This window comes from Phascolarctos cinereus, unplaced genomic scaffold (genome assembly GCF_003287225.1).
Source record: "Phascolarctos cinereus isolate Bilbo 61053 unplaced genomic scaffold, phaCin_HiC Scaffold_5;HRSCAF=322, whole genome shotgun sequence".
In the NCBI taxonomy this organism is placed as follows: Eukaryota; Metazoa; Chordata; class Mammalia; order Diprotodontia; family Phascolarctidae; genus Phascolarctos; species Phascolarctos cinereus.
The window spans coordinates 355,123,929-355,142,535 of record NW_027555958.1 but is presented as its reverse complement, the minus strand read 5'-3'; the positions used below and the strand labels follow the sequence as shown (position 1 = coordinate 355,142,535).

The following is an 18,607-nucleotide window of genomic DNA, read 5'->3' as shown; positions in this document are numbered from 1 at the left end:
TCTTTTTCTAGTTTTTTTAGTTGTATGCCCAATTCATTAATCTCCTCTTTTTCTATTTTATTTACGTAAGCCTTTAGAGATATAAAATTTCCCCTAAGAACTGCTTTTGCTGCATCCCATAAGTTTTGGTATGTTGTCTCATTATTGTCATTCTCTTGAATGAAATTATTGATGGTTTCTATGATTTGTTGTTTGACCCAATCATTTTTTAGGATTAGTTTATTTTCCTTTAAGCTTCAACTCAGGCACCACTTCTTCTATGCCATTTTCCCTAATTCCCCTCAATGAAAGTATTTTCTCTCTAAAATTTGCCTAGATTTCCAAATTTTCTTCTCCTCAAATCTGATCTGCTCTCTCCTTTACCCCCACTGGACCAATTCTGTACTGGATGAATCTGTGTATGGATCATATTTCCAATAAATAATCAACTGCATAATGAATGATTGTTGAATGGAATTATTTAAAACAGAGTTTCCTTGTAGTTTCCAATAAGAGCTGATTAAACACAGAATGGTACAGACTACATTTGGAGTCAGAAGACCTGGGGTCAAATCCGAACTCTGCTGCTTTATTATTTAACTTACGGGGGCTTTCTCTGGTTATAAAATAAAGGCTTCATAATCTCTAAGCACCCAACTCATCTAAATCTAGATCCTATAACTGTTTTCAAAATTTTCATAAAGTACTAATCCTTTAAAAGGTTTCTGCTTGATAGATATTCTTCTGAGATTATTATGACTGATTTCCAGGAATGTATTTGACTTGAAACAGGTACCGTGGCTATGACAGGAGGGAATGTTACCTTAAACCAACCATAAAAGTCCACTGAAAAACAAGCCTAAATTGCTTAAAAGCTCTGCTGTATAGGTTGCTGTAGATCCGATCTATTCAAAATAAATCACAGAGAAAGAATTGTAGGGGGCAGCTAGGTGGCGCAGTGGATAGAGCACCGGCTCTAGAGTCAGGAAGACCTGAGTTCAAATCCAGCCTCAGACACTTGACACTTACTAGCTGTGTGATCCTGGGCAAGTCACTTAATCCCCTTGCCTAGCAAAAAACCGCCCCCCCCAAAAAAGAGAAAGAATGGTAATTTTTTTTGAGTAACAGACTTCCCTACAATTTTTAAGTAAACAACTGCTTCATGCAACTATGCCAATGCATAGGGAGCCTCATAAACATAAACTGGCTTGACTTAATTAAAATTAAAGGGCAAAAGTAAGAAAGTATGTAGCTATTTACAATACCTTTACAGGAGGGTCCTGTGGTTTTGAACCATTTTCTGTTTCCATCAGCTCTACCTGGCTTCCCTCAGTTGTCACACCTCCAGACTGGCCATCTTTCTGCTCCAACATGTTCAGCTTTAACAGGACCCTGTCAACCGCACAGCTGACTGCTTCTTGACGCAGTGCCATTAGATCAGCACCAACATAGCCTGGTGTAAGGTGGGCTAAGTGATGAAAATCAAAAGCCTCAGGGAGCTTCATCTTTCTACATAAGGTCCGAAGAATTCTGTTATAGGGGAGAAGCAGGAGGTAAAAATTCAGGTATCCATTTGAAATATATAAAATTATCTGTTAAATTAAAATTAACTCTCAAGATGCTAGAAGGTCAAAAACTCAAATTCATCACACCTCAATCCAATCCAAATGTTTAATGACCATTTACAATTCCAAAGTACTACGGTAAGATGACAAAAGGAGGAAACTTTTTCAAATACCCCCAACTTCTAGTGTGACCATCCCTGTTTTGTATTTATTTATTTTTTACACAAGAGCCAAAATGGCATAGAAGATAGGGATCAAGCCACAAAGCCAGGAAGATCAGGGTTCAAGTCCTGCCTCTCACACATACTAGCTATTGTCAAGATACTAGGGGACACCCCATTTTCCAGAGCTAAGGCTCAGCAAGCAGGCTGTGCCCTGAACTCGGCATAACAACAATCCTTTGCACTCATCCTCTGGATGATCTCAGCCACAGCAAAATCTCAGAACTGTTTGTGGTCATGAAGCCCTACTATGAATCAAACCTGTCACATTATTGCTGTTACCCTTCACTATCAGGGCTACAGCTCGCTTTATAACCCCAGGTATAAGCTCCTTATAACCCTCCTAGTTACATAAATATGAGTAAACAATACTGCTGACAAACAAAAGATTCCACAGAATAAGTGCCTGATAGCTAATCTTGTCACTGAATCTCATCTCCTTGTGATGACATAACTGACATCATCATTATCATCTACCCCACCCCTCTCAAGCATAAATTTATGTTTGACCTATAGGAGAATAACTTTATAATGACAACAACAAAAACAATACCATTTATATAGTACTTTAAAGGTTTGCAAAGCTTTTACAAATATGATTTCATTTGATCATCACAACAATCCTGGAAAACAGGTGCTACTATTATCCCCATTTTACAGTGGAGAAAATTGAGGCACACAGAGTTTAAGTGACTTGCCCATGGTCATACAGCTAGTGTCTGAGACTGTATCTGAATACAGTGTTCCATTTACTACAATACCAATTTTATTATACTTCATTTTATTTTTCTCATATGTCATAGGGTATTTTAATCTTACAATGAGAATTAATATTACTTGCCATTACTCTGAAGTACAGTATTTTTGAGAGGTTAGTTAAAAGGTGTTATGTAAACAAAATTATTTCATTATATTGTTTACATCACCCAATTATATAAACTAAAGGAAATTATGACTGGATTCACTATATTTTTTCTAGGTGTTGGAAGCATGTCAGGGTCTTTATTTTTAAAAACAGCTGGGATTATGAGTAATTTCCTACTGACTTTGGGCAAGTCACTTATTCCTTCTGTACCTCACTTCTTCAGATGTCAACTGAAAATACAATCATGTATAAGGTAATTGTCTAAAATAAGATATTTGCCAATATAGGTTGCAAACACAATTGTTTGCATTGCAAAATAAAAAATATCACATATAAACAAAAGAAACAGAGTTGATGAGCACTAAGTAACTTCCAAGGTTAATGATGAGATCAACTTCATTGCTAGGAATGCAATCTTATCTCATTTCTCTAGCCTATACTCCCATTTAAAAAAGTTCTATGAATATATATATATTTAAATTCCAATAAATAATCCACGGCCTAATGACTGGTTTCCGAGTTCTGCACCAAGAAGATTCAGCAGGTTTTCTGAAAACATCTGGCACAGTGATAAGAGGAATTAAATTCAGATTAGAGCTGCTAAACTATTTCTGGATTCCAAGGAAAAAGACTGTGGGACAAGGAGCAAAAGATGAGTAAAGGGCTTAAACTGATGAAAAGCTACTGAAATTGGTCAGAAATTGAATTTAGGGAGGAAAATTTTGGGAGAAATTAAGGAAAATCTGAAAAATAATCCCCAGGTCCAAATACTGGATTAAAGGCAAATTAAATAGCATAAAAACAGACTAAAGAGGATTTGTTCTTATTCAGTTGTGTCCAACTCTTTGTAGACCCCATTTGGGGTTTTCTTGGCAAAGATACTGGAACAGTTTGCCATTTCCTTTTCCAGCCCATTTTACTGATGAGGAACTGAGGCTTGCCCAAGTGACTTGCCCAAGGTCACACAGCTAGTTAAGTATTTGAGGCCCAAAGCTGATCTCATGAAAATGAGTCTTCCTGACTCCAGGCCCAGCACTCTAGCCACTGAACCACCTAGCTGCCCCTCAAGAGTACTGAGGACTAAAGATAATTAATGAAAAGAACCCAAAGAGGAAGACTACAAAAGGAAAAGAAGATTAACAGAACAAGTTACAAAGTGGGGGAAATTAGTGAAAGAGATAAAAAGTTGGTTTAAGGCTTAAGGGGAGGTGGATGTGGCTGTGGAACTGTAGCTAAGACTAAAGAAAATAAGTTGAGTAGTATTAGCAAGTTATTAAGAGATAGTAACTGCCTTAAGTTTTAACTTAAAGTTAAAGCTTAAGGTTAATAAGTAAACACCAAAAAGTAGAGATTTCATCATTAAACTGAAACTGGTTCTACCCAAAGTCACCAGTAATCTCTTAGTGCCAAATCTAAGGGCCTTTTCTCATTCGCTTTTGACTTCTCTGCACACTTTGTCACTGTCAATTACTTTCTTTCTCCACTTCTTTCTAGTTTTCAAGACTAGGTTTTCCCCTACTTGTCTAATCACTCTTTCTCAGGCTCCTTTGCTGGATCTTCCATCCATATCATACACATCAGCTCTGAGTATCCCCCAATGCACTATGTTGGGCCCTTTCCAGTTGTCCTAATCTATATCTGGCCACTGGCCCAGATGGCTCCAGAGGAGAAAGTAAGGCTGGTGACTTTGCAAAGCCCTCCCTCACTTTTCACTTGCAAGTCATGGCATCCGCTTACTGATATCATGATACTCTTTGAGAATGAAGCACAAACAACAACAACAAACTTGGGCCCTCTTCTCTTCTCCCTCTATGTTATTCCCTTAGTGATCTCATCAGCTACTATGGTTTCAATCATCATCTTTTTGCAGATGATTGTCAGAACTATTTATCTCACCCTAACCTGACTCCTAACCTCGAGTCTCACACCTAAAACTGTCTTTTAGACAGCTCCTTAACTGGATATCCTGCAGACAACTTAAACTGAATGTGTCCAAAACTGAATTTGCTATCTTTTTCCTCCAAACCTTCCCTTCCTCCTAACTTCTCTATTACTTTTGAGGGCATCACCATCCTCCTGGTCTAGTTACCCAAACTCATAACCTAGCTGTCATTCAACTCCCTTACTCTCTCATTCCCAATAACCAAACTATTGCCAAGTCCTGTGGATGCTACTTTACAATATTTCTGGTTTCTACTCCACTCCAGGTCATCTGAATTCATCAAGGAAACTTATTAAATTTTCTTATCTCCTCATCTGGGGTACCAACTCCCTGTCTCATCATTTCTGCTGTCATTTCCAGTGTATAGGTTATTCTCCTTTGCAGAGAAAACAGACAAAAATAAAAATTGAGCATTTTTGCCTTGTCTCTGTTGTCAGTTATCATCCCATCCATGCCCAGCAGAGATCCTATCCATTTGATTCTCCCTTTTCTCCCAATACTAAAATCCCTTTTTGTTATCTTTAGCTCCCCATAGCAGCTAAGGCTATTCTAAGCTTTGGCTCTCCTGATAAATATTTTTACAGGACCATGCCACACTCTGAAATTTATCCTGTATTACTTGGCCTGGCACCCACCTTCTTTACATCTCTTTTTAAAATGTAAACTGATTGGAGTTCCTTGTGCATCCTATATTGATCTTTTCAGACAAGTCCCAATTTTCTTTTTCCTCCACAGGAATTGTTTCTTTTTATGTCTTCATAATATTCTTGAGTATCTCCCATTGCTTTGGACTGACTTCCCTGAAGCATTTTACTCAATAAAATCCTATCTTTCTTCTGCACCCTGTGAAGTAGGCTTTCCTAAAGCCTAGGGTACATATCAGACAATGCCTAGGTTTTCTCTCCTGTGTCATATCTTTAGGAGGTAGTGGTCACTTCCTATTTCTACCTCAACAACCAGCTTCTAGTGAGAACTGGATTTAGGACATTCAGTCATGCCCAACCACAAACTGTTAAACACAGAATATTAGGGGGCAGCTAGGTGGCACAGTGGATAGAGTACTGGCCCTGAAGTCAGGAGGAACTGAGTTCAAATCCGGCCTCTGACCAAACACCTGACACTTACTATCTGTGTGACCCTGGGCAAGTCACTTAACCCCAATTGCCTAAAACAACAACAACAAAAAAAAAACAACAACCCCAGAATATTAGGCAAGATACACCACAGGTGTGAAGATTTTTGGCAATTCCTAATTTCCTAAGTCTGTTTATCTTTTTAGTTTATTTATGAAGTGTCTTTGCGTTGTTATTTAAATATTTCATGTGAACTCTTCTACTTATGACTGCTTTATAAATTTTTTCAAAGCAGAAATTGTCTTATGCTTCATTCCTATTTCCCATATGGTCTGGTACAGTACTATACCTAGAGTGTGCATTCAATAATTATTAAGAAGCAGCTGGTGGCACAGTGAATAGAGCATGGGACCTGGAGTCAGGAAGGCCCGAGTTCAAATCTAGCCTCAGACCCTTACTAGCTGTGTGACCCTGGGCATTGAGTTTCTTCTACCATTACAGATGAGCAACTGTTCTGCAATTTAAAACAACAACACTAATAGCAAGAGATAGCATGTATAAGACTTGCAAAGCACTGCAGAGAGCTGCCTGTGGTAAAGAGAGATTACTAGCTCAGGATGACATCCAGTATACATGGAGGTGGGATTTGAACCCAGGTCCTTCTATTATAACATGTTGTCTTTCCAATAAAACAAAACCAAAAATCCCACCACTATGCTGTAGTCACACAGTCAGATGTATATTTATACATACTTTAACTAGAATCATGTGTGTATCAACCTCATCAGTTATGTGGGCATCCCTGTCATAAGTAAGTGAACTTATCCACAGAATCCAGAATTTCTCCATTTGCTGAAACCAATGGTTCCAGTGCAGGGGTAGGGAACCTGTGGCCTTGAGGTCACATGTGGTCCTCTAGGTTCTTGGGTGCAGCCTTTTGACTGAGTCCAAGTTTTACCAAACAAATCCTTTTATTAAGAGGATTTGTTCTGTGAAGCTTGGATTCAGTCAAAGGGCTGCACTTGAGGACCTACAGGGCCACATGTGACTTGAGGCCGCAGGCTCCCCACCCCTGTGTCAGTGTTTGAGAGACTCTGAAGGAAAGTGTGGGAGAAAACAGGTGTTAGGCCACCTAACAAACTGAAGATCTACAGAGCTGCTCTGTTGACATCATTGTTGTATGCCTATGAAACCTGGCAGTATACCAGTGCTATGCCAGAAAATTAAACAGTTTCCATTTGAATTGTCTTAGAAAGATTCTAAAGATTACCTGATCAGATAAGGTACTCAACAGTGAGGTCCTCTCTTGAGATGAATTGCCAAACATTCAAACTCTACTGCAAAGAGCACAACCCTGATGGACTGGCCATGCAGCCTGAAATGCCAAACGTGGTTACTTAAAAGGTTATTTTATGGAGAACTCAGACAAGGCAAGGGTTCACATAGAGGTCTGAAGAAGACACTCTCAAGGCCTCTCTGAAGAACTTCAGTATCAACTGTGAGACAAGGGAGATGTTGGCACAGGACCACCTGGCATGGTGTGCCCAAATCAAAGAAGGTGCTGTGCTTTATGAGCAAAGCAGAATTGCAACAGCACAAAGAAACATGAAATAAGCAAATCCAGAGCCATCTTCATCCTAAATATTTTAACAGACTATCTGTGCCTTAGTTATGGGACAACCTTCCAAACTCATATTGGACTGATCAGCCACAGCCGAACACACTGTACCTTGACTGCTACATCGTGAAAGTCATCGGTTCTCTGAGCACAAAGAACAAATAATAACTAGGATCACAGGAGCTAGAGCAGAAAGGAACTAGCATAGTCCCTAACACCTACCCCAGTAAAAGGAAGGAAGAGCTAGAAAAAAGAAAGGCATGTTCTCAGATTTCTTTTTGTACTCTCCTCTCTACTTCTGTGCTTTGTTAATCGTCCCTACTTTTCCTTCCCATACGCTTTCCCCCGCTTCTTCCAGAACTCTATCTCTTTTTACTTCCATGCCTGCTCTCTCATTACAATTATATTATTTGATGGGAACTTAACATGTCAGATACATTAATTCACAAAACATTTAAGAGCCTATTGTGGCCAAGCACTGTGTTATGGATGGGGGAGGTACACAATCTCTGCTGTTCTAACAACTGAATCCTTTTTATTTTTTAAGCTTGCGCTCCCTATTTTTCAGACCATCCACAGAGGTGTTTCTGGCAGGTACATCTTTGTTACATAGACCATCACTCCCCTTGCCATAACTAGTCTTAATGCCAAGGAGGGAAAATCACTGGTACTGTAATCTCTATCCCCTGGACTACATCACTGTCTCCACTAATTCACCTTCTTGCCAACACTACATCAACTCTGAAACTCATACCTCTGATTGGAGAAGGCGAAGGGTAGACACTGGGGAGCTCCCCACCAAATCCTCCATTTAAGGAGGTGATTCAGGGCAGCCATCTCATCATTTCCCACCTAGCCACAGGTTTTCTTCTTCATCAACATCATCATCATTGTCATCACTGACATTTGTATAGTACTTACTATGCGTCAGGCACTGTGCTAAGCACTTTACAATTACTATCTCATTTCATCCTCACAACAACCCTGGGAGGTAGGTGGTATTATTATCCTCATTTTGTAAATAAGGAAACTGAGGCAAACAAAGGTTAAGTGACTTGCCCAGGGTCACACCCATTAGTGTCTGAGGTCGCATCTGAACTCAGGTCTTTCAGACTCCTGGCCTTGAGTTCTATTCAAGGATCCATCCATCTACCAGTCATCTACTCCTGATAACTTCCCTCCTGCTCCCCACTAGATTATGAGTTTCCCTGAGGCAGGAACAGTCTTTTGCTTTTCTTTGTATCCTCAGGGCTTAACAGAGCATTTGGCATATAGTAGGTGCTTCATAAATATTTACTGACTGACTGATAACACCACTGGCTAGAGGAGCTAAGACGTAGTCAGTTCAACTGTTCACAATACAGTTGTTAGACTGTAAGTGAGCTTCTATACTACAAAGGTCTTGTCTTATTAGTCCAAGGACAATGTCTTATTAGTCTGTGCATATTCCTCAAATATACACTAGGGAGATATTAACAACATACTGCTGCATGATATTAGTTGGGGAAAAAAACATTCTGGGTACACGGGGCACCATACACAAAAGTGGCTTAATAAATGTTTATTGAATGACCACATAAATGATACTCATGATGCCAAGATTTAAGCTACATGTAGGGTGTTTGGTTCTTTCTCATACTCTGATTATCCCTAACCTGATTAGTACACATTTAATAAGTGTAAGGTATTTGCCATAAGGGTAGACATTACATAGATGGAAATTTATCATCAGAAAAAATAACCAGAAGCATTTACTCTACTAGTCGTCTGTCAGAAATGTCATCTTTAACATTCTTTTTACTGCTAGACAACAGTGGTGTTGTCTGACCCAGATTAAAATGTATTTGGGAAATGTTAAACAAAATAAATAAAAATACAATAAAATATAGATAATAATAATTTGTAGTTTGCAGTATGCAGCCTGCAGGGATCTGTTTCTATTTGACTTACACAACTGCTATACATGATCTTTGGATATTTGTCCAAAAAAACCCCAAAACACAAACTTTTGACAATTAGTTCCAATGTTTTACATAATAAGTAACTTGTGATTTTGGAGTTGATGACCTCAAAAATCCTTTCCCATTCTAAGATTCTGTGATTCTTTTCAAAGTTACCTGGCAGCCCAGGAATTAAAAACTGTATTTTTAATTCTAGATTACAAGTACAAAAGTCATCTTCGAAAAATTTACCTTATGATCTATGGACAGGGGCAGCTAGGTGGCACAGGGAAGAAAGAGTTCTGGCCTTGGAGTCAGGAGAACCTGAGTTCAAATCCAGCCTCAGACATTTAACATTTACTAGCTGTGTGACCCTGGGCAAGTCACTTAACCTTGATCGCTTCACCAAAAAAAAAAAAAAGATCTATGAATAAGGGAAGAATTTATGACCAAATGAGACAGAGAGAACACAGGATGTAAAATGGATAATTCTGATTACATTAAATTAAAAACTTTTTGCACAAAATCAATGCAGCCAAGATTAGAAGGAAAGCAGGAAACTGGGAGAAAAAATTTTACAGCAAGTTTCTCTGATAAAGGCCTCATTTCTCAAATACATAGAGAACTGAGTCAAATTTATAAGAAAAGAGTTGGTCCCGAACTGATAAACAGTCAAAGGGTATGAACAGATAGTTTTCAGAATTCAAAGCTATCTAAAGTCATATGAAAAAAAATGCTCTAAATCACTACTGAAATGCAAATTAAAACAACTCTGAGGTACCACCTCACACCTATCAGATTGATTAATATGACAGGAAAGGAAAATGACAAATATTGGAGGGGAAGCGGAAAAATCGAGACACTAATGCACTGTTGGTAGAGTTATAAACTGATCCAACCAATCTGGAGAACAATTTGGAACTATGCCCAAAGGGCTATAAAACTGTGCATACCCTTTGACCCAGCAATACCACTGCTAGGTCTGTATCCTAAAGAGATCAAAGAAAAAGGAAAAAGTCCTATATGCACAAAAACATTTACAGCAGATCTTCTTATGGTGGCAAAGAACTGGAAATTGAGGGGATGCCCATCAACTGGGGAACGGCTGAACAAGTTGTAGTATATGACTGTGAAAGAACACTATTATATTATAAGAAATGATGAGTAGGATTGGTTTCAGAAAAACCTGGGAAGACTTAAATGAAATGATACAAAGTGACAGTGAGCAGAAGCAGGAGAACATCGTACACAGCAACAGCAATATCACAAAGATGATCAACTGCAAATGACTTGGCTATTCTGATAAATAAAACGATCCAAGACAATCCCAAAGGACCCAAGATGAAAAATGCTATTCACCTCCAGAGAAAGAATTGAGTGCAGATTAAAGCATAATTTTTTCACTTTTATTTTTCTTGCTTTTTTTCTTTTAATATGGCCAACAAGGAAATGTTTAGCATGATTTCATATATGTAACTGGTATCACATTTCTTGCCTTCACAATGTGTGGGGAGAGAACACAGAACTCAGAATTTTTAAAAAATCAATGTTAAAAATAAATAAAAATTTTAAAAAACAAAGAATTTACCTTTCTCTGGATGCTTCATCTGGAATACCCAAGCAGATTTCTCTGTCAAACCTTCCTGCACGTCTTAATGCTGGGTCCAGCGAGTCTGGTCTGTTGGTAGCTCCAATTACTAAGACCTGTGCCGTAGCAGCCAGATTATTCAGATCTAAAAGAAAAGAATTAATCAAGCAACTGGTGAAAATATTAACCCTTTAGTATTTCAAAGATTTTGTTTCACAATAAACTGATAGTGGTCTAGAAATAGTCCATTGCATACATCTGATTCCAGGAAATAATAATATTTCTGTTTTTCATTAACCTTGATTTTTCTACATAGACCATCTTCTAACTACATTACTTCATCCATCTTCACAATATTTGAGTAGAAATGTGCAGTTATGGCTCCCATTTTTAGATAACCTAAGGCAGAGAAGTTAAATGATATAGTCCTAAGTCCAACAGTGAGCTTTCCTTCCAAACAGTGGGCATTTTCACATACACGAATCTGATATTTTTACTGCTTGAGTTGAGTGGGACAATTCCAAAGGATTCCTGATGAAAAAATGCTATATACCTCAAGAGAGAGAACTGTTTGAGTGCAAACTGAAGTATAATTTTCTCACTTCTTTATCTTGCTTTTTAAAAAAATGGCTAATATGGAAATATGTTTTATATGATTTCACACATATATAATTGATATTATATTGCTTGCTTTCTCAGTGGGGGTGGGGGAAGGAGGGAATTTGGAACCCAAAAGTTTAAAAGGAAAGTGCTAAATACACACACACATTTTTTTAAAGAGAAAAAAAATTATTTGAGTTACTTATGCCATCCAATCCTGAAGGAGAAAGATGATTTCTGAATTCCAATTTAAGTGGTTAAGTAAATTGCAAGTAAAAAAGTAAAAAAAAAAATTATCCACTTGGAAGCCATTAAGGAAATCACAACAAAAAACCCTAATAACCCCAACTCTCATGCCACAAGGCATCCTGCTACTTTAAATTTATTTAAGGTCTTCTCCTTACGTTAAGGTTCCTTAGCATTTATATATAAATCCATACCATATAACTTATATATTGTTTTTACATTACGCTTACAAAATTGCATATTTATCTCTACCTAATTAGGTTGTAAGATTAGACAATAAGCACAAAGATAAGATTTATATGTTCCACTTTATTTGTACCCCTTATTACTAGTGCTATGTTCTATAATGATTTGATCAATTAACTAATCAGGAAGATTAACAATTTATTCAATCATTAGCATAAAAAAGACTGTTCCACCAAGACTTCCTGAGGAGAAGAGTTAGTACAGAATACTACACTCCTGGTATAGAATACTACATTTGCTTTTGGACAAAAATAACAGGTGGGTTAGTTTTACTGAACTACTTTTCCCCTGCCCCCATCTTTCTTTTTTAATCTTTGTTACAAGGGTTTGGCTCCCTGGGTGAGTAGAGGGATAGATGCGTACACAAAGGCAATGTAAAAACAAGATATCAATAAAGATAAGATAAAAAAGAAATAAAGGCACTCCTTTCTTTTAAAATGAAATAAAATTAGGCGTAGAAAACGTGCCAAAGCTGGGATCTTGTTCTGACCACTAAACATTTCTAGAGGAAATTTCAATTTTATATTTTTCTCAGAATTCATTTCAAATTAAGTATAGTCCTAATTATAAAATATTTTAAACAAAATGTAGCTTTACTGCTTTCTGAAACAAGAGTACTGAAGTTAGTTAATAAAGCTTGATAGAGATTCTTAGAAGAAGTTTTAATGAATAAAAAAATCCAATTTGTAATTAGCATAAGTAAAAGTATATTCTGAGTATACAAAAACAATTAAGAATAACTGTCTCAAGTATTTAAATATTCTTCACTACAAGTACCACCAAAGGTACCTGGGTCTTTCCACTTTCTTCTTTCTCCTTGACCTTTCTGTAACATTTGCCACCATTGAATGCTACCTCCTCTCCTGGTCATTCTGACATACTTCTGGTTCTCCTTCTACCAGTATGGCTGTCTCTCCACAATCCAATTCAACCAACATTCATTACTGTGTGAAGACATTACTAGGTAATGAGGACTCAAAAGAAAAAATAGAACAGTACAGTCCTTGCCCTCAGGAAGTTTATGATTTACTTTAGAGAATATATCTATAATATGCATAGAAAAGTAAAACAAAAATTCAACTAATTTTAACAACTCAAATTATCTGAATATTCCCACTAAAATGTTACTGTGCCAAAATACAACTTTCTGATAATACCACAGCAGGTTCCAAAAGATCATAAGGGTACAGAAAGGAAAGGGCTTAGGAACAGAAATGAAACTATGGTTTAGGCCACTGAAGGACCAGGGCACCAAAATCAAGTTCCTTCAGGTACCAGGAATATGGCATGTTACCATTCCCCCTCATTCTTCCCCCACAAGTGCCCATTTGGATAACATTCCTATAATCATGACTCAGGTCCCCCATGATAAGGAATACAGCGGCATCCCGCCCAGGTTTTACCAAAGATTACAATGCACGAAGAGCTCATGGTTGATTATTTGGGGAATGGGAGGGGGGAGAGGGGAGAGGAAAGTTACTTAGAACTCAGAAAGGTTGACTCATCCAACTGAATCAAAATCCATATTAAAGCACAACTGAGGCACAGTCTCCTAAATCTCCCTGACAGTCTAATCATATTCATTTCTTACTGTTGTCAAACTTAAGATTTTGTTTCTTACACTGCCTCATTCTATTCACCAACCTATTACTTATCACACTCTCATCCTTTCCCCACAAATATTTGTCAGTGTATCCTCCACATGAGGCCCAGAAAATTTCAACATTTATACATGTGGTGAAGAAGGATGACATTAAATAACCACAAAAAACTATAGAGTAACTTGGCTTGGGTGGGGGAATAATAGGGGAACCAGAAATATGGCATGTTACCATTCTCCCTCCTCCTCCCCCTGGAAAAAGAAGAATGGGGAAGCTAACCAAGGTACTGTCCTAGGGTCTTTTTTTCTTTCTCTGCTTTCCTTTGGTGATCTGATCTGGAATGGAGTTCACTTATCAGCTCTACAAAAGGAACATTCAAATCAATACACAGATCCCTAATTTTTTTCCCCTGAACTGTATATAAAGTCTTGCATTGCAAAACTACCAGACAAGTCTCCACTTGGATATGCTGCTTGCAACTTAAACTTAAGGAGTTCCAAACTAAAACTATTCTCTCTCCCAAACCCCATCTGTCCCTCCTCAAACTTTTCTATTTTGTTAGTGGCATCACTATCTCCCAAGAGACCCAAGTTCAAAACCTTGAACTTGATTTTAACTCTTCCCCACCCTTTAATCCTCACAACCAAGTAGCTGCCAAATCTTGCTGAAGCTTGACAACACCTCTCAAATCTGTTCCCTCTACTCCATTTACAATCACCATCCTAGTTCAGACCAATTATAAAGTCTTCTGGTTTCTTGTCATTCCCTCTCTTCAAACCACCTTTTTTGCAGATTCCAGATTAATCTTCCTAAGGTACAAGTCTCTATGGGATTAAATACAAACTCCTAAGCCTGGTAACAATGAAACTCCATAATCTGGCTCAGACCTATCTTTCCTACCTAACTTCCTATTACTCATTACACTCAAACATTCTACTTTCCAGCCAAAGTTGGCTACTAGTTATTCCACAAATTAATTAGGTTCTTTTAGTCAGGGCTGGGATTTCAAGGTGTAGAGACAGAGTCATACAAGCAAATTTTCCAACTATAGGTTTTAATGATACAAAATAAATCAATCTAGTGCATCCTCAATCATCTGGTTTCTTCTTTATTGCCCTCAAACTTTCTCAGTTTTCCTATCCTTAAAAAACCTTCACTAAATTCCATCATCCCCTCAAGACAGCATCCTGTATCTCTTCTGTTTGAGCCTAATTCCCTGAAAAAGCTCTTTAAATTTGTCTTTACTTCCTCTCCTCTTACTCCTTAATCCTCTGCAACCTGGCTTCCAATCTCATCACTCAACTAAAACTACTCTCTCCAAAGTTACCAGTCATCTCAGACCTGCCAAATTTGCTTTTTTCTCCTTGGTACTCCATACTCCCCCGGGGGGGAAGAAGTGAACAAATAACACCTATTTTCTAGGCTATGGAATACCAATGGATAGACAACAATTCATTTATTCTGGATGCATGATGACCTGGAAAAATTCTTGAACAGGAGGAAAAGAACAGATTGGATTGTTTTTAATGACCCAGAACTTTTCCTAAAGGACCAGCTTTTTTAATATCAATATTATTAAGGTGATACTATATGGCTTTGGGTTATAGAATACCACGACAAAGGATTAAAGTTGAAGATCATTCAAATGGCAATTGAGAGATGAAAGGGGACATATTGCACTGAAGAAGCAATAACACTGGAATGATATGGATGTATAAGCAGAAAAGGAGATAGGCTAGTCATACTGTGAAAACAAGGAATAGCTGACAAGACAGTCCTTATTGGATAAATCTTGTAATTGCAACAACTGAGTATGTGTCCCTATCTCTGGGTCTTGAAAAGCAACCAGAGTTAAACAGCAGAACTTGCCAAGTTCAGAGAATATATGATAGTTTAATTTGGCTGGCATGTGTTATTTCAATGACAAGAGGTTTAGAGGAAAGCTCCAACACACTGCTGAACTCCCTGGGGAGGCTTTCGGGACAAATATGATTAAGAGTGTGATAAAACCCAGTGAAGCATCAGAGAATTCCCAGCAGTCCTTGATACATTAGGCACATAAGAAATTTTGTTGAATGAATTTTTCTCATGATCTTGTTCACACTATGAATTTACTTAGTAAAAATTCATGTCTGAATCAGCAGAAATTCCAACTGAATGGAATCAAAATAAACTATTTAAAAAAAAAATAAACCTTAAAAATGCGTAAAACAAAGCACCAGTGAAAATGCCACTGTTTGGAGTACAACTATTTTAAGTTGTGGAATTTTATGTTCTGGATTAAAGGGTAATCCTTCCAAGTCTTATATTCCTTTGAAAGTTTATCCACATTCAGAGATGCTAGACTTCTTAAATAACATGCCTCATGTTCTCACATCTAGGGAAAAGATTACTGGACTTGAAGTCATAAAAACTGGGTTTAAGTTCCTTTTCTATGGCATGACTTTGGGCAAGTCACTTCATTTCTCTAGTTTTCAATTTTGTGATAGGTAAAAATGCAGATATATTAGTTACACAAGCAACTTGAGTTATTGAGCATCAGCTAAGATAATGCATGTAATCTATTTTATAACTGTACAGCACTATAAACATGAACTATAATCTTAATGATCCCTAGAACAGGATCTTAAAGAGCAAACTACCATCAGGAAGATGTATCAAGGCTTAAAAGCCAAAAGAACACAGGACACAGGTAACTGAAAAATGAGCAGATCGACTTTAAAATCACAAAAACTTACACAAATGCCAATACCAGCAAGCACATTTCTACTTCAGATTTAAATAGGTGCACAAAGCAAGCAACATTCTCAATGGGGATTATCTAGTCTTAAGAGTACAGTGGGCTGTCAGCCCCCTTAATAAAAATTATATCTTTAAAAAAGAATATTTTTCAAACAAGTACTTATTTTAAACTAACCATCCATGCAGACTAGGAGCTGGGCCACAATTCTCCGTTCCATGTCTTTTGAAGCAACTTCTCTTTTAGGGGTGATAGCATCAATTTCATCAATAAAAAGGATGCAAGGTGCATTTGACTAAAAATAAGAATGCCATGGTAAGTGATTTGTGAAGATATCAACAATCCAAAGGTGAATAATACCGAAACAAATTATTGAAGCACTCACATCATTAAAAAACTTGAAAGTTTTAAGATCACACATTAATACCAATGTCTTTTACCCAAAGGGAACCTAGATGGTTCTGAAGAGACATATAAAGGAATACAAGCAGAAATAGTTGGAAAAAAAAAAGAAATCCACTAGATTTCAATAAAATAAATCTTTAGCAAGCACCTACTATGTTGTAGACACTGTGCTAAGGATAAAAAGACAACAATGAAAAAGTACTTGACCTAAAGGAGAAGACAATATATACATATATAGGTACAAAATAAACACAAAGACATTTGGGGGAAAAGAAGAGCATCAGCCCGTGAGAAGATGATGAAAATGAGAAGATCATGGAGAAAGTGGTGTGATTCGAGTTTTTAAGCAAATGAGGGATTCTAAGAGGCAGAGGCAAGGAGGAATTCTAAGTGAGAGGGACAGCCAGTATAAAGACACAATCAATGGAGTGTCCCATGTGAGGACAGTAACAAGGCCAGTTTGGCTGCACTGTAGAGTTCGAATGTATGAATGAAGAAGCATGGTAATAAGGTCTCATAACGTGCCAAGCACTGTGATGGGAATAGACATACAAAAGGAAAACAATTATTATCCTCAAAGAACTTAGATTCCAACAGGGGGAGAAAACATATAAGAACAATGTAGCTGCAAGATGGAAGACAAAGCCCAGTACTCAAGAAGGTGCAGCTCCAGGGTGAATGGCAAAGCATAGTGTCCTAGATTAAGGTGACCCTCATGAAAAAGTAATTTCAGTTGATGATTCCACTCACTGAAGTGGTTTCCCATAGCCTGGACTGATTCTACCAGCTTTTGCTTGAGCGCTATCAGAAAACCCAAGAGTTGGTTTGGAGCTGAGCAAGCAGCCTGGGTTCCCTTGGTCACTTATCCCCATAGCCATAACAGCCTAGATGCTGTCTGACATGCTAAAGGAAGAGATTCTGCTGTGGAATGTCTTATTAGGGCATATACTATTACGTACTATTGCTGTGTCAATCAATTTTCCTTCAATTTTTCTTTGTCATAAGGGAAGGCTTTATGTGGTTAGAGTGCATATGGGCAAATTAACAATATATTCTAACAGACAGATCTAGAGAATATTCCATGAGACTTAAGATGAATGGTCCCAAACTGATCAAATGTCATTTTATAATCCCATCCAGAGTTATAATTTTTTTTTCCATATCACTGATTACTCGATTTTTATGCTTGAAGTATTCTCTTCTTTCATATAAGACATAAAAGAAACTTCAATCACATTTTTAGATGAAGGGTGTAGAAAATCTCTTGCTAGAAAACTCTTTAAAAAGCTGTGATGCTCCAAGAAAATTTCAATCTGATGTAAGATCAGTAAAGAACAATAAACTAATTGGATAAATACCATTTCAGTGACAGGCTTTCATTTTCAAACCGTAACTCACTGTCTTCTTGTTCCCTACTGTCCTTAAGGTAGTTTTTCCCCCCTCTCCAATTCCTCAGCAAATAATGTCAAGTTATTTCATCATGATAAAGACAAATAATAATGTTCTGCTTATTTTTCAGTTATTTCAGCCTAACACAATGTGAAGTAGGTTGGTATTTTTTTCAATCATTCTATCCCAAAACACATCTAAACTAAATTCTTTCTATGGCCATAGGCACACTAAGAGTCTGTCCTGCTGGAAAGGTTTGCATAGCTACAGAGTTCCATAGTCCATGGATCAGAGTAGTACTTTTGTACTTCTACCTTCTTGAAATCTGAGACTCACATCAGTAACATGGCCAGTCAATAAGGTTGAAAAGGTAGCTTATGGGTAGGTCTAGTCCAGAAGAGCTTTAAATGCCAAATAAAGGTGAAACAATCTGATCCTGGAGAACCAGGGCAATTTACTCACAGTGACAAGGTCAGATCTGCACTTTAGGATTGATGAGTTTCGCAAGATGTAGCAAGAGACTGAAGGCAAAGAGATCAATTAAGATGTGAATCCAGACTACAGATGTTAAAGGCATAAAATAAGGATG

The 18,607-nt window shown here is 37.5% G+C and overlaps 1 protein-coding gene across 2 annotated transcripts in view; it reads right to left on the bottom strand.

The window, feature by feature from the left end:
* Positions 1 to 18,607, bottom strand: part of NVL (nuclear VCP like) — a 105,437-nt gene that overhangs the window by 52,243 nt on the left and 34,587 nt on the right. For both annotated transcript variants that reach the window (XM_078156295.1, XM_020982180.1), the window contains exons 11-13: positions 16,402 to 16,519; positions 10,792 to 10,936; positions 1,245 to 1,509 (exon numbers count right to left, since the gene is read on the bottom strand). In XM_078156295.1, coding sequence (XP_078012421.1) covers positions 1,245 to 1,509; positions 10,792 to 10,936; positions 16,402 to 16,519 — 528 coding nt within the window. The remainder of the gene's footprint in view (positions 1 to 1,244; positions 1,510 to 10,791; positions 10,937 to 16,401; positions 16,520 to 18,607) is intronic.